The sequence below is a fragment of the Chlamydomonas reinhardtii genome, chromosome 17 (genome assembly GCF_000002595.2).
Source record: "Chlamydomonas reinhardtii strain CC-503 cw92 mt+ chromosome 17, whole genome shotgun sequence".
Taxonomy (NCBI): Eukaryota; Viridiplantae; Chlorophyta; class Chlorophyceae; order Chlamydomonadales; family Chlamydomonadaceae; genus Chlamydomonas; species Chlamydomonas reinhardtii.
The window spans coordinates 3,346,364-3,359,138 of NC_057020.1; the positions used below are offsets into that span (position 1 = coordinate 3,346,364).

At 63.5% G+C, this 12,775-nt stretch overlaps 1 protein-coding gene across 1 annotated transcript; it reads left to right on the forward strand.

The window, feature by feature from the left end:
• Positions 1 to 98: 98 nt before the first annotated feature.
• Positions 99 to 12,675, forward strand: CHLRE_17g723500v5 (uncharacterized protein). Its single transcript, XM_043072301.1, has 32 exons — positions 99 to 345; positions 631 to 794; positions 1,032 to 1,110; positions 1,382 to 1,832; positions 2,120 to 2,238; positions 2,442 to 2,582; positions 2,806 to 2,886; positions 3,044 to 3,140; positions 3,303 to 3,391; positions 3,607 to 3,717; positions 3,988 to 4,188; positions 4,442 to 4,635; positions 4,857 to 5,008; positions 5,200 to 5,264; positions 5,444 to 5,504; positions 5,689 to 5,739; positions 5,956 to 6,047; positions 6,264 to 6,387; positions 6,695 to 7,310; positions 7,562 to 7,699; positions 7,924 to 8,089; positions 8,297 to 8,428; positions 8,577 to 8,713; positions 8,943 to 9,050; positions 9,239 to 9,352; positions 9,542 to 9,853; positions 10,107 to 10,278; positions 10,432 to 10,538; positions 10,784 to 10,897; positions 11,167 to 11,261; positions 11,492 to 11,597; positions 11,927 to 12,675. The coding sequence occupies exons 1-32, from the start codon at positions 337 to 339 to the stop codon at positions 12,030 to 12,032; spliced, it is 4,704 nt and encodes a 1,567-aa protein (XP_042914760.1). The 5' UTR covers positions 99 to 336; the 3' UTR covers positions 12,033 to 12,675.
• The last annotated feature ends 100 nt before the right edge of the window (positions 12,676 to 12,775 follow it).

Below are 12,775 nucleotides of genomic sequence, written 5' to 3' on the forward strand. Positions count from 1 at the left end.
CGGGCCGTGCGATTACTGACGCAGCGAAGTGAGGCACGAGGCTGCGTTAAAGCTTCGGCCGCAAATACAACATTTACAGTGTACTACTGCCTGTTGTTATATCTGCTTAGAAGTCGAATTGTGGTGAGCTTGGGTAGTGTGCCATAATCGCCGGGGTGTTTACCTCACTCACGCCGAAGTGGCCACCTGAGTGTATTTGGCAGTCCCGAGGCATCTTCTTTTGCTGTAATTGAAGTCTTCGGTAGTTACACAGTTCTCGGCTGTTCACTCGACCACGCAACCTACAAATAGACTTCGTGGAATGCGGTGTATGTAATGCCGGCGAGCACAGCTGAAATGAGCTCGGTGAGCGTTTGATACGAATCGGTGGGACCACGCGCGTCCCTCAGGGCGCTGTGCCTCTCGCCCGCTCGGGGCCTTTCGCGGGGATTTCCAGACACTGGCGCCGAGAGCGAGAGGCAGGACTTTGTGACGAACTTGATAATTCCATACACATCGAGTCACTAAGCCGATATAGCCATCCGCCTATGACTAGCGTGGGCAGTCCCCGCTGTGCTGCGGCTCTCGGTCTCCGTCGAAACCACCTACCCCCTGTCCCCTGCTCACCCTGTGTTCCCCACCGTCACACAGACAAAAGTGGAGCCACAGGCTGCCGATGCTCCGGGTCGCCTGGGCTCGGCGCACAAGCGCACTGCGGCCTCGCGTGCGGACCTGCAGCTGGCGTTGGACCAGGCCACGAATGGCGACGCGCGCAACACGCTGTTGTACCAGAAGATGGATGCGCGTATGAAGAGGTGCGGCATGGAAGCATGGAGGGACGCGGCATGGATGCACATGCAGGCATTACCGTATGGAGGGTTCCGCATGCCGCCGGGCAGCCAGCGTGCAACTGGGTCGGGCGGGTGTCCTCTGGCACAGCACGCCACGCCAGCGTGTTGTGTATCGCTAGCGACAGCGGCCCGACCCCAGCGTGGTCTTTCTGAAGTGCACTGGTTTACGTGTGCATGTGTGCAACTGCGGGGCGTGTGCAGGGTGGGCCTGACCATGCCCGGCGTGGAAGTGCGGTGGCAGGACCTGCGAGTGGAAGTGGAGGCCAAGCCCTCCAAAGCGGTGGGTGCGGGGGCAGGGTGGGTGCGCGAGTTAGATGCCCAGAAAACGCCAAATGGGTGGACCAGATGCCATATGGGTGTAAAAGCTGGCGTGGGCGGCCGTATGAATGCGGATTACTCAAGCTAGCGGAGGAGGGCTAGGCGCGCGCCTGATGGCCATGAGCCCAGACAGTCGGGCAGGGGCGAACAGAGTACTACCCCTCAACGTGGCGCGGAAAGCCGGCTCCACGTGCCCGCCTGCTGGCCTCCTCGTGCCCCGCCCCCGCCCTCAGGACAAAGCCAAGGCCTCGCCGCTGTGTGGTGCGGGCGGCGCCAAGCCGCGCCGCGTCATCCTGGATGCCGGCAGCGGCGTGCTGCCGCCCGGCCGCATGTGCCTGCTGCTGGGGCCGCCCGGCGGCGGCCGCTCCACCCTGCTCAAGGCGCTGTGCGGGCAGCTCATCCCGCCCACCGCGGGGCCCTCGCTCGCCGGCGCCGCCTCAGCCTGCCTGGGCGGCGGCGAGGAGGGCGGCGTGCCGGTGCGCTCGCACGGCCAGCTGCGGCAGCTCGGCACCGTCAGCTACAACGGGCTGCCGGTGCACGGCGGCGGGCGGGGGGCCCCGGCGGCGTTCGACGTGGCGCGTGTGGCCACGTACGTGAGCCAGATCGAGAACCACCTGCCCGAGCTGACGGTGGCGGAGACGCTGACCTTCGCGGCCAAGTGCCAGGGGTCGGGGCTGGCGCACCGTGAGTGGGCGCAGAGCGGGCAGCGGGAGAAGGGGAGCGGGAGGAGGGGACAGGATTCACAGGAATGAGGGGAGCACAGGTCCTGGTGTGTCGCTGGGCGGGTGATTGTGGGCATGAGGTACCGTGTGGGCCGCACGGCCTGCTGAGGCATCGTGGTAACTGAAGTGGGCACTCAGCATGGCGGGTTGCGTTGCTGGCCGCGTGTGACCTGTGTCGAAGGCCTCACGCCCCTGCCCCTGCCCCCGCCCCTGCCCCCGCTCCTGTCCCCGTCCCCGCCCACCCTGCAGGCCTGTCCGAGGTGCTGCACGCGCGCGAGGCGGCTGCGGGGGTGAAGGAGCAGGACCCGGAGCTGACGCGGCTGCAGCAGCTGTTCACGGGGCCGCAGGCGGCGGAGGCCACCGCGCAGGTGTGTACGGTATGGCTGGGGGAGGGGCCTGCCTAGAGGACGGCGGCAGCGGCTGGGACAAGCCCTGACACACGCGGTGTAAACTTTGTAAACGAAGCCGAAGGCGCCGTGGGTAAACTCTAAACAAGCGCGTATGGGTGTGCTAGGATTGAGAGTCATGCCAACTAACGCTCATGCTGGATGCCTTGTTGGTCTGACCGCAGCACGTGGCGCGCATGCTGGGCATTGATCACGTGATGGACACGGTGGTGGGCAACGAGATGATCAAGGGCATCAGTGGCGGCCAGAAGCGCCGAGTCACGTTCGGCGAGATGATTGTCGGAATGGCAAACGTCCTCATGCTGGTGAGTGGGGGCGATCCACGTTTGTCGGCGTGCTGTGTGCCCCATGCACATGAGCATGTTTAGATCCTAGAACGTTTGCTGTGTACTTGTTCCTGTAACCTGTAACCTGTACAGGTGTTTGATGCGCATGTTCCTGCAAATTACTATGCAAGCATGCATGTACCGGTTTTCAGCTTTGAATGCGTCCACCCAGCCACTTATCACCTACCCTGCAAAATCGCAGGACGAGGTGTCGAACGGTCTGGACGCTGCCGCAGTGCTAGGCATTGTGCAGGGACTGCGTGCTGCTGCCGAGTACAACAACGTGCGTGCATGTGTGTGCTGTGTGGGTGCCTGGTTGCCTGCTGAGCCGCTGCAAAACATTGATATGCTCGTGGGCACCCACCCATCCCGCTATGTCAATATGGTCACTTCCATCTACGTGTTCTCGCACCGCACTGCAACCCTTCATCCCTCGACAGGTGACCATTATGGCCACGCTGCTGCAGCCGGCGCCCGAGGTGGTGGCGTGCTTCCACGACGTCATCCTGCTCAGCCAGGGTGTTGTGGCGTATCACGGTGTGTGTGTGTGTGTATATGTGTGTATATGTGTGTGTGCATCCCCAGCATGATGGCAGCGCTGAGCCTGTGGCTTGGCCGCTCCCCTGACTACTACTGCGTGCTGACTCGGCAGTTGCGCCACGTGCACTCCCCCCCCACACACACGCCCAACGCTCACAGGCCCGACCGACCAGTTCCTGCCCTTCCTGACCAGTGTGGGTCTGGCGCCGGCGCTGGACGGCGGCCAGGAGCTGGCGGACTTTGCACAGGCGCGTCCGGGACGCGGGTGTGTGGGCGGCCAGAGGGCGGCGCATGGGCGCTTGGTTGTCGCCATTGCTGGCTTTGTTTGAACATCAGTTTGTAGGGTTGCATCGTGTCAAGCAACATGGTGTGTACGTACACGCGAGCGTTGATCCCGGTTGGTCGCGTGTGAATCGGTGCCCGTCTGTTGCCTGACCCCCCCCCTCCCCCCCCCCCCACACAGGAGGTCCTGGCTAGCCACACCGACCAGCGCAAGTACCGGGTGCGCAACCCGCACGGCCCGCCGCCGCTGTGGGAGGGCAAGAAGTGGGTGTCGCCGCGCACCATGCGCAAGGTGAGCGGTGGGGCGGCGGCGGCGGCTCAGCTGCACGCGCAGGCATGGGGGTAGACATAGCACAGCTGTGCTCAAGTCCGGGGCGGAGGCAGATGTGCGTGCGCTTTGCAGCGGGCGCTTTGAGGCTGCTGACCCTGGCAATCCACGTAAGATCTCACACTGTACTACTGCGCATGTACCATACATGGGCACTTTGGGCACGCATTGCGCCTCATACAACCAAGGCTTACACCCGCCCATCCCGCCCTCGACCCCCGCTGCTCCCCGCAGGCCTTTCTGGAGTCTGAGCCGGGTCGCGCCATGGCCAAGCAGGTGGAGCAGCCGCCTTACAGCCACGAGCTGCAGTCGCTGGTGCTGCACACGGCGCGCCGCAGCACGGCCGAGGTGCTGTCCACGTGGCGTGAGGTGCTGCTGCGCGAGGCGCGGCTCATGTACCGCACGCCCGTGCTCTTCTTCGCCGGCCTGTCGCAGGTGAGCGCGCAATGCGGGGCGGCAGTGCGGCGCTGCGAGCGCATGCAGAGGAGTAGCCGGGGCTGCAGAAGACGCGCGCGTGTTGCTTGCATGCTTGCTCCTGCCGCCGTTGCAAGTGCCCAGTGCTTTAGCTTGACGACGGCGGCACGTCCTCGCCTCCTCTCCATCGCCCCGCCGCTTGCACGGTACTTGACGCTCTTCCCCATGCCTGACTTTCCCTTCTCTCCGGCCACGTTATCCGTCCCGCATGCAGATGGTTTTCGTGGGCTTCCTGCTCGCCACCGCCTTTGTAAACCTGCCCAAGAAATCCTTCAACGACGCCAACCTGCTCTTGTCAGTGCTGTTCTTCTCAATTGTCACGATCTACATGGCCGGATTCAACCTGGGCCCCGTCTACTGCCAGCGCCTGCCTGTGTTCTACAAGCAGCGCGACCATCGCTTCTACAGGTGAGTCCGTGCGTGGGTGCGGCGCGTGTGCTTGCTTGTGACACGGGTATCAACTGCCTGCTTGTGTGCCATGGACCACGCGTGGAGCTGACCAGTCTTTACCTCTGTCCTCCCGCCGCCGCTGCAATCTGACCCCTCCCGCCGCCACTGCGACCTCACCCCACCCTCGCCACTCCAACGTCACCCCACCCTCGCCACGGCAACCTCACCCTACCCCACAGCCCGTTGTCGTACTCCATCTCCACCACGCTGGTCCGGATCCCGGAGCTGCTGCTGCAGTCCACCATCCTGTCCCTGCTCATCTACTTCTCAGTGGGGTTCGCCATGGAGCCCGGCCGCTTCTTTATTTTCTGGTTCAACATGTTCCTCACCGGTACGGTCTCACTACTTGCGCTCTCTCCGTGTAGCTAGGCACAGCCTCAAACTGATGCTAATGCGTTGACATACCAGTTCAGGGCTCTGTAGTCCGGCGTCCGCTGCTGTCGTGGGCTGGTGCGGCTGCAGGCGCTGATGTCCCAACATGGTATCCCACGGACTCCTAAGGCTCCCCACCTCCGGCTGCAGGCTTCAACTCGGTGACCACGTTCCAGTTCTTCGGCGCCATCGCCCGCGACGAGGTGGCGGTGCAGGTGCGGCGGGGTGCAGGCGCACTTCGTGGACGAGTGCCTTTATCCAGCACTTCCCAAGTGTACATTGACGTTGTTGTCACATATACCCGGCACGCCGTGTCCAGTTGCAACCCTCGCTCCCCGGGACCCGCCTTAAACCCGCCGCCGTGCCACTGCTCCTCTCATTCGCTCCCACACAGGGCCTGGGCGCTGTCTTCATGATGGGCAACGTGCTGGTGTCCGGATTCCCCATCGCGCGACGTGAGTGGCTCCACGCACGACCCCTGCGCACCTGCCTCACTTGTGCCTCCTCGCCAACGCATTGGATTGCCTGCGGCCTCGTCGTGCGCACCCTACTTGAGTCTCTGCACCTCCCTTGCGCTCTCACCCTGACTCTCAATCACACAATAGCCCCCACGCTCTCACGCCGCCCCCCCCCCCGCAGCCTCCATCCCCGGCTGGTGGATCTGGGTGTACTGGCTGTTTCCCATGAGCTGTGAGTGCCGGTGCATGGGCGGGGTCGGGCAGCAGGGGGCCGCCACGTGCCGAGGCGGGTATGCGGCCGCGCGCGGCGCGCCCGTCAGAGCAGCCATCGAACTTCACCCAGTGTGTGTGGTAAAGCGCACAGGGTGGGGCATCTGACGTTAATGCATAATGAACCCCTTTCTCCCTCATCCCATATGCCCTGACGCCCGCTTGTTCCACGGCGCAGGGACCATCCGCTCCATGGGCGTCTCTGAGCTCAGCTCCAGCGAGTGGGCGCCCGCGGACCCAAACGACCCCGGCGGCCCCACCATTGGCGAGGTACGCGCGGCCGCATGCAGCTAGACGCACGGCTAGCTCGAGCCACGGCCTTAGGCCCTGCCTCTCTCTTGTGCAGCTTCATTGCCCCGCGGTGACAGGTATTGCCGCCGCGATTGTGGCGACACTATGAGCACCCATGTCTCGTGCTCCGTGCGTGCGCGGGGCTGCTACCGCCCCCTCCCCCGCACCTTCACAAGCGCGCACGCATACCCACAGGCGACGTTGGCTTCTCGCGGCTTCTTCACGGAGTGGATGTGGGTGTGGATTGGCATCGGCTACGTGGCCGGGCTGTCGCTGCTGATGCTGGTGTTCCAGGTCCTGTCGCTCACATACGTCGGACGTGAGTGTCATGCCTGGGCCAGCAGCAGTGAGGGGCCGGGGGGTCCAAGTTGGGGTGCGGGTTAGGGCGTTAGGGTGCTCGGCAACAAGCATTGAGGCACTGGTCGTGCGTGGCATGACTTGGCGTGCGCGCTGGACTCACAAGGCCTATGTAGCTGTTGCCAACTGCTGCCGATCATGACTGCTTCATGTCGTCCACCTCACCTGGATCTTGCTCGACAGACGCACGCATACGCGCTCTTCACTTGACCAAGACCAGCTACATACTGACCCGCGCCGTCCCACCCAACCCTCGCCCGCTGCTGCAGCCCTGCGCCGCTCCAGCAACCACGAGCACGACCACGAGCTGGAGGAGGCCGCGGCCGCCGAGGGCGCCGCCGGCATGCCCACGCCCGTCGCCTCCGTCTACCCCACTGACGGTATGTCCATGGAGGAGGCAGCCGCCGCCAATGCCGGCAACGGCGCCCATGCCGGCCACGCCAACGGCAAGAGCAGTGCGCCCATGGCCGTGGCTGAACACCGCACCACAGAGATGGTGCCGATGGCAGCGCCCGCAGCAGCCACACACGCTGCGGCAGCCACACACGCGCCGCTGCCCGGTCGCGTTCCCGGCGGCAGCTACAACGGAGTGGGTGAGGGCCCGGCCTTCGTCAAGACCGTTGGACCCGGGCCCGTGGCCGAGTCTTTCCTGGCGCCTCACACCCACGACCAGGCGGCGCCAGGAAATGGCCACGTCGGCTTTGCGCCCGGCACCGAGGGAGCAGCGTCGGGCGGCGGCATGCCGTCGTCGTTGCTGCCGTTCACGCCGGTGTCCATGTCGTTCCGGGAGGTGAGCTACTGGGTGCCGCACCCCAAGGACCAGGGCGCGGAGCTGCAGCTACTGAACAAGGTGGCGGGCTGCTTCAGGCCGGGAGTGCTCACCAGGTGCGCGTATGTGTGTGTGTGTGTGTGTGTGTGTGTGTGTGTGTGTGTGTGTGTGTGTGTGTGTGTGTGTGTGTGTGTGTGTGTGTGTGTGTGTGTGCTTGTATGAAGTGCTGTAAGCAGCTCCTTTGCCCTGCCATCTCTTTCCAGCCTCTCGCGTAATGGTTTGCAGAAGCACTGACACTTATCAGCCCGAATGCCACCACCACAGCCACACTAAGCCGCATGTGCGCACGTGCCTCTCACACCCGCAGCCTGATGGGCGCCAGTGGCGCCGGCAAGACCACGCTGATGGACGTGTTGGCTGGGCGCAAGACCGGCGGGCGTGCGGAGGGCAAGCAGCTCATCAACGGCAAGCCCAAGCGCATGTCTACCTTCGCGCGCATTATGGGGTGAGCGCCATGGGCCGCTCCTCGCCTGACACCCCTCGCCCTTTCACCCACCATGCACGCACACGCACCCTGCACCTGGCACCGATGCAAACTCAGGCGCCGGCCCTGCTGCGCCCCTTTCACGTGCCTCCGCCATGTGTGCGCCGCCACCACCACACCATGACAACCACCAACTGTGCCTCCTCCTCCACCTCTGCCTCCTCCTCCACCTGTGCCCCCCGCAGCTATGTGGAGCAGGTGGACGTGCACAACCCCGAGGCCACGGTGGAGGAGGCGCTGGCCTTCAGCGCGAGGCTGCGGGTGGGCAGCGCCGCGCTGATGAACCCGCGCGATGGCAGCGGGCTGCACGGCGCAGCGGCGCTGAAGGCCTACCTGGCAGCCATGATGGAGGTGCGGCGCAGGATAGGTGCTACATGCCCTGTTGCTGATAACTCTTACGATCGCAGTATCGCTCACGGAGTAGCACTATGAAGGCGTGATGCCAGGGGGCGCATGCAGCAGGCGTGCAGACGATAGCCAGCCAGCCGCGTGTGTAATGATGTGAACGTGCTTGTTGCTTGTGTTGATCGTGTGTCCGTGTCGTTTGGGCCGGCACAGGTGGTGGAGCTGACGCCGTTGGCCGGCAAGCGCATTGGCAGCGGCGGCGCGCATGGCGGCTTGAGCACCGAGGCCCGCAAGCGCCTGACCATTGCGGTGGAGCTGGTCGCAAACCCCGCCATCATCTTCATGGTGCGTGGGGGAAGGAGCAGGAAAAGGAAGGTTGGGAATGCAGAGCGCATCGTGCCTGAGTAATTGGGCGTGTATCGTATGCACAACGCTGCTGAGAATAGTCTGAACGGTCTTAGCTGAACGAGTTTCGCTGTCGTGCATGTTGCAGGACGAGCCCACGACGGGCCTGGACGCGCGTGCGGCGGCCATGGTGATGCGCGCCGTGCGCAACACCGCCGCCACTGGGCGCACGGTAGTGTGCACCATCCACCAGCCCAACCGCGAGATCATGGACGGCTTTGACGAGTGAGTGGGCAGCGCTGAAGCGGCTGCAGCAGCATCCGAAAGTGCAAACGGTCCACACACGTGGTCCTGCTTGTTTGCCGAACGGCACGCACAGGGCAGCAGCAACACAGCCCCCTGCACCTTGTAACCACACACAACAAGCTCCCATAACCCCGCGTACCCACTTCCTCCTTCCCACACGCCCTCCTGCTGCTGCTACTGATGCTGCCACGCACATTCACGCACGCAGGATGCTGCTGCTCAAGCCCGGCGGCCGCACCATCTTCTTCGGAGCGCTGGGTCCCCGCCAGGCCCACCTGGTGGACTACTTCACACACCTGCTGCCCGGCATCCCCAAGTGAGTAGCCGTGTTTGATTGGCTGTGCTTGCCTGGCATGAAGGGCACTCCTAAAGGTTTCAATCTCGCATATAAACATGGCCCTCGTGAGCGCGGTCGCCTACCCACGCCGCAACACACACACACACACACACACACACACACAGAAACACACACACACACACACACACACACACACGCACACGCAGGTATGAGGAGCAGATGAACCCGGCGGCGTGGATGCTGGAGGTGACGGCGCCGTCCGCTGAGGCCGCCGCGGGTGTGGACTTCGCAGACCTGTACGAGCACAGCGAGCTGGCCAGGTGCGGGGTTGGAAGGTGGTGTTTCTGTGGTTGAGACTTCCGCCTTACACGTCCTGTGTTACCTCCACGAGGCAGGGCAATGCACCTGCCTCTGTAGAGTTCTGACTCGCTGCCATACCGCACCCGCCCGCTCCACTGCCCAAGCCATCCAACTCCCACACTCACACGCGCATCACTCAAACCGCACAGGACCGCGGACGCGCTGATCGCCAGCTGCAGTGTGCCGCCCGCAGCCACCGACATCGAGGCCGGCGGCGGTGGAGCCGCCGCCAAGCTGCCGCCGCACGCCAACGGCGATGACGGCGACGACGGCGCCGCCGAGGCCCGTCGCGTGGCTGCGGCGCGGTATGCGGAGCCTTACCCCTCCCAGCTGCTGCTGCTGCTGCACCGCGCCTTCACCAGCCAGTGCCGCAACATGGCCTACAACGGCACTCGCTTCGCAGTGGCGCTGGGTCTGGCGCTGCTGCTGGGGTCCTTGTACTGGAACCGCGGCACCAAGAGGTGGGAGGCGCGGGAGGGAGGGAAGGGCGGATGCGGTGATGAGGATAGCTTTGCTGTGGGGAATCCAGCCCGAGCCCAGGGAGCAGAGCATGAGCAAGGTGCATTGGCTGTGGAGTGGAATCTCAAGCTCATGGGCTTGAGCGGACCACTCGCCTTGCTGTGCACCCACACGACTTGACAGCCGTGCTCATGCCGTCAACACCATGTTGTGATTCCATGTTGTGTTCCCCGTGTGCCGCCGCTGCCGCCTCAGGGACACGGTGCTGGGAGTGATGGACATCATGGGCATCATGTATGCGGCCACCCTCAACGTGCCCATGACCAACATGCTGGTGGTCATGCCGCTGGTGCACGGCGAGCGCGCCGTGTTCTACCGCGAGCGATCCAGCGGCATGTACGCCGGCTGGATGTTCGCGGCCGCGCAGGTGAGCAGGCGATGGCAGCAGCGGCAGCAGCGGCAGGTGGTGGTTGGGCAGGGCTGTGCCCGGCAGGCGGAAGACTACCACGCGAACGCGGGAATGCCAGCAGCCGAGATACACGCTGAGCCCCGCGCCCCTGTCACCGCAACCGCACGACAGGGCATTGCCGAGCTGCCGTTCCTGTTCGTGGAGAGTATCCTGTACGTGGTGGTTGTGTACTGCATGGTGCACTTTGAGTTCAACTCAATCAAGGCGCTGTGGTTCTGGTGAGCGCGCGCGACGGGCTGTGGCCTGCTTGGTAGCCCTGGCGCATGGGACACGCATGACCTGCATTCCTACCTGAAGCCCTTCGCGGATTTCCCTGCTCCTTACATGCTTCAAAACTCTGGCACGTGCGCGCACACCCAGGCTGTCGCTTGCACAGTGTCGACCCCTTCCTTTTTACCCCTCGTTTGCTTTTCTGACACACACACACACACACACACACACACACACACACACACACACACAGGCTGTTCCAGTGGCTGGGCCTGATGCTGTTTACGTTCATGGGCATCGGCATGACCAACATTACGCCAGTGGTGCCGGCGGCCAGCGCCATCAGCGGCTTCCTCATCCTCATGTGGTGCGCGGGGGAGGGGGCTGTGGGGTGGCGCCGTGGGGGGACGCCGGGCTTGGGGCGTGGGGTTGGGTTGGAGCGCGGGGTTGGGGCGCGGGGTGCGGCTTGGTATGGGCGGTTGCGTCAGGTCGGATGAGCTCAGGGCCAGCATTTGCGTGGGAGCTACGGCTACGGGCAATTTGCGCTGGCGCGAACCAGCCCCTAACCCAGAACCGGTTCCGACCCCACAGCTACTAAGGACGCCATCGCCGGCACATGCCCCCCTCCGTGCGCAGGAACTTGTTCTGCGGCTTCCTGATTGTTGCCAACAACATCAAGCCCTGGTACATCTGGGCATATTACGTCAACCCCGCGCAGTGGATCATCTACGGTGAGCGCCTGCAGCTACCGCCCTGCTCCGCCGCTCCGACCGGCGCGAAGAGTGGCCGCTGCACTTAGTTGCTATACCGTCAGCTGCAATGCCTGTTTACTGCCCTCCGAGTTGGACTTGCGACGAGATCTCTCACCCACCGCACCCACCCGCTGCTCTCGGTCGCTCCTCTCCATCCCTGACTCCACGCGTTCATCCCGACCGCTGCTCCCCACGCCCCCGCCTGCCAGGCTGCGTGGTGACCCAGATGGGCGACCTGACAGACCAATACATCACAACCTACGAGGGAGATACCATGTCCATCTCGGCCTACATACAAGACATGTTCTCATACGAGTGAGTGATGGGTGGAGAGAGAGAGAGAGCACAGAGGGGGCGTTGGGACACGGGGATGGGGGCCAGAGGGGTTGCATGGGGCGCTGATGAGAGGAGTTTAGGTGGGAGGGCGTGTGCGGGGAAGTGCTGCTGGACGAGTCTTGCGCGTGGTGGAGCATTTGGGTCGGCTTGGGTATGCGTGGGTAGTGAGCACGGAGGCAGCTGCGCCGTGGACGGTACACACGCTGCGTGCTCACGTGCCTGCTCCCCCTCCGGCCCTCCCCGTACAACTTTGCTTCTGCTTCATTGGTCATGAATGTAACCTCCCCCTCTTCGTGACTGCCGCACAGGTACGACATGCGCGGCTGGATTGTACTCATCCTGGTCGGCTTCATCATCACCTTCAGGCTGTTCGCCTACTACGGCCTCACCTTCATGAACTTCCAGAAGCGCTAGAGACTATTGCTCGCTGCATGTCTCAATGTCCCATCTTGCACAAAGGTTGTTTACCGTCAGGAGGATAGCGGAGGGGTACTGGCCTGTACTGGCTAGGCAGGGCGTAGATCGTGTGAGCGACATACGTTGGGGAGTGGAGTGGCAAACATATGACGGCTTTAGGTAGCGGTACGTGGCAGATGGCTTGACAGACACAATGACAGAGTTCAGTACGCATGCATACCATAATACATATTGTGAGCCGCGGCATTGCTCTATCTTAATTCGTTGCCAAGTCCGCTTGCTTTAGCCTGCGTACGGATGTCAGGGTGCAGTGCCTGAATTGCCCGTGCCGCAGGAGACCAGTAGGCAACAATGGCCCGGGTTGCAGTTGCATCGTGAAACTGACGTGCGGAAGGCGTCGAGAAATGAGGGAGTTGAGCTCAACCTGTCTTACCTTGTATGGGCAGGAATGCGGCTGTGCTCCGTCCTGTATGGAGCCGGTCTGTACGCCAGCCTCTGCGTGCTCGTGATGGAACATGGCAAGGGGCAGGAAAGCGTAGTCCCGATGTGTGTGGCTCCCACCCGTGCCCACATAAATGCGTAGCAAGAAGGGACAAGGCATTGGTGCGTCGTTCGCGCGCTGTTACTGTACCGACGGTAGCTGGCAGGTTGTGTCGATGTTTTGCTGACGCGCATTCCTCACGCTCCGGGCGCCCGGCCAAGGCGATAGCACCACACAGACTCAATGCGACGCCACACCG

Excerpts from the sequence above, each read along its gene's own strand:
- CHLRE_17g723500v5 (XM_043072301.1), top strand. Across the intron at positions 3,141-3,302 it reads GGGTGTTGTGGCGTATCACG|GCCCGACCGACCAGTTCCTG; the intron begins GTGTGTGTGTGT and ends CAACGCTCACAG. Across the intron at positions 4,189-4,441 it reads TCTTCGCCGGCCTGTCGCAG|ATGGTTTTCGTGGGCTTCCT; the intron begins GTGAGCGCGCAA and ends TCCCGCATGCAG.